This window comes from Belonocnema kinseyi, chromosome 1 (genome assembly GCF_010883055.1).
Source record: "Belonocnema kinseyi isolate 2016_QV_RU_SX_M_011 chromosome 1, B_treatae_v1, whole genome shotgun sequence".
Classification (NCBI taxonomy): Eukaryota; Metazoa; Arthropoda; class Insecta; order Hymenoptera; family Cynipidae; genus Belonocnema; species Belonocnema kinseyi.
This window is the reverse complement of record NC_046657.1, coordinates 90444469-90446498: the sequence shown is the minus strand read 5'-3', so window position 1 is coordinate 90446498 and position 2030 is coordinate 90444469. Positions and strand designations below refer to the sequence as shown.

The following is a 2030-nucleotide window of genomic DNA, read 5'->3' as shown; positions in this document are numbered from 1 at the left end:
CATATAATACATTTTAATGAAACTGAAGGTAAGGATATTCTAAAATGTTATGTGCATTATATTTGGCGAATAGTTTCTCTCAGTTAATTTTTTTATCAAAAACATACCCGATAAAATTTAAAACTTGACGGGTCAGTAACGCAGTAACACTAATTATGCGTAAACAATAATAATTATCTAAATTATAATTCTGGGCAGAGGTTATGTTTTATCAGTTTTGTACGCCGGATGAATAGCCAAAGTACCTTGGTTATCTGGCTAGCACGAGTAATTGCGAACAGATGAGTTCATTACTTTTGCTTTTTTGCCGGTCGCCTGGGCCGAATGACTGTTTCTGAAATTACCCAAGCCTTCTTGCAATTTTAGGTTAGGATCTTTACCCGGAAACTATTCAAACATTTTCGAAAACTCACAATCACGGTTGTTTAATAAAAGTGCATTGCCTGTATGACTATTCAAAAAAACCAACCCTGCACATAATAAAAAGTGCTAAATATGAGTGAACCTTCACTTACCTCGCAACGGTCTCATCTCTGAACATAACCTTAAAAGTGGGTTTCGGCTCGACTGACGAATCAAGTATGTCATGTGGCTCGACAATCGCAACATCCTCATCAATGAGTACAAAGCCCTTAGGTGCAACACCTGGAGGTAAAGTTGCCTCTAAAATGCTAGAACCTGTTCTGCAAGAAGAATTAAAACTGTCGTTACAATTTGTAGATTCTTGACTGATATCCAAAACCGACACCTCATCATCACTTCCTTTCTTTAAGGAACTCATGAAAACGATTTTTATTATTCCAAAACTAGAGTTCACAATTTTTTCGATTTCCTTCGAAATTTTCGAAAAATTATTTGTTGGAGATGAACAAAAAATTCAATATTTACATCGGGAAATAACAAGAATAAATACATCAAGAATGAGGTTCATAATGCAAAATCATAATCCAATAAGCTATGGTCCCGCCACTGGGGGTACGAGAATACGTTCAGGACGCGCGACGTACAACGACCACCATCTTGGTTACCATGGCAACATGTAGACGCCTCGTTACTAGGCCACTATATTAAACAGGAACATCCAACCGCCATTCCGGTTCCTGCACAGTTCGCGGGAAACAGTGCGATAAGCATGTCATATAGTTTAATTAAAATTAAGCTTAAAATATAAGAAAAATGGTCTGCAGCAGTGCTCCGTTTTGTAAAAATAGAAGCGAGGATGGATTAAAACTTTTCTGTTTTCCACTAGGGCGAAGAGAAAGACTGTCAATGTGGATCATAAATTGTAGACGCGACAAATGGAAACCGCATTTAAATTCAAAATTATGCAAAGTTATTAATAATATTTATGACTATCACAATATAATTCAAATATAATGGGTCTGAAGATTATGTTTACATGTAATTAAATTGCCTATGAGCATTTCTTTGATATATTAAAGCGAAATGAGATCCAGACGAAAGTAAGGTTAGGAAACCATTTTTCTACAGAAGTACGAACATTAACCCACGAAAATAAAAAGGACGTATGATGTGACATATAAATAGCTATCATAATAAACTCTTGAAAAAGTATTGTCGTAATGTTTGACCTATAGTCTATTATTATTTTATTATTTGTTAATATTTATTTAAAAAATCATATGATTATAAGTTTAGCGCACACCTATTTAAAAACTGAGTTAAATTTCGTTTTCCATCATAATTTTTGCAAGAGCTACTTTTTGGCAAATGTGTGGGTTAAAAAATCATATAGTGGAATTTAAATATTTCATATATTATATCACGTAATTTTATTTATAATTTATGTTTCGATAACAATGCTTTAGTATAATTTAAAAATAAATAATCTATATCATGTAAGAGTATTTATATAATTCGATATCAATGTAGCGATTTTGAATTTGGTGGGGAACCGGAAGGGCAGCTTGCATATTCCCATCTAATATCAGAGATGAGGTCTCTGATTATAACTTGAAATTGAAAAAATGCACAAGTCTGGGCACTTTCATGGAGGGAGAAGTACTCTT

General features: G+C 33.7%; 1 protein-coding gene across 2 annotated transcripts in view; it reads right to left on the bottom strand.

The window, feature by feature from the left end:
* Positions 1–937, bottom strand: part of LOC117172230 (zinc finger CCHC domain-containing protein 8 homolog) — a 26116-nt gene extending 25179 nt beyond the window's left edge. The window contains exon 1 of one of the 2 annotated variants that reach the window (XM_033360038.1): positions 516–937. In XM_033360038.1, coding sequence (XP_033215929.1) covers positions 516–781 — 266 coding nt within the window. In that variant the 5' untranslated portion in view covers positions 782–937. The remainder of the gene's footprint in view (positions 1–515) is intronic. The other variant, XM_033360036.1, reaches the window with a different exon arrangement.
* Between the last annotated feature and the right edge of the window lie 1093 nt (positions 938–2030).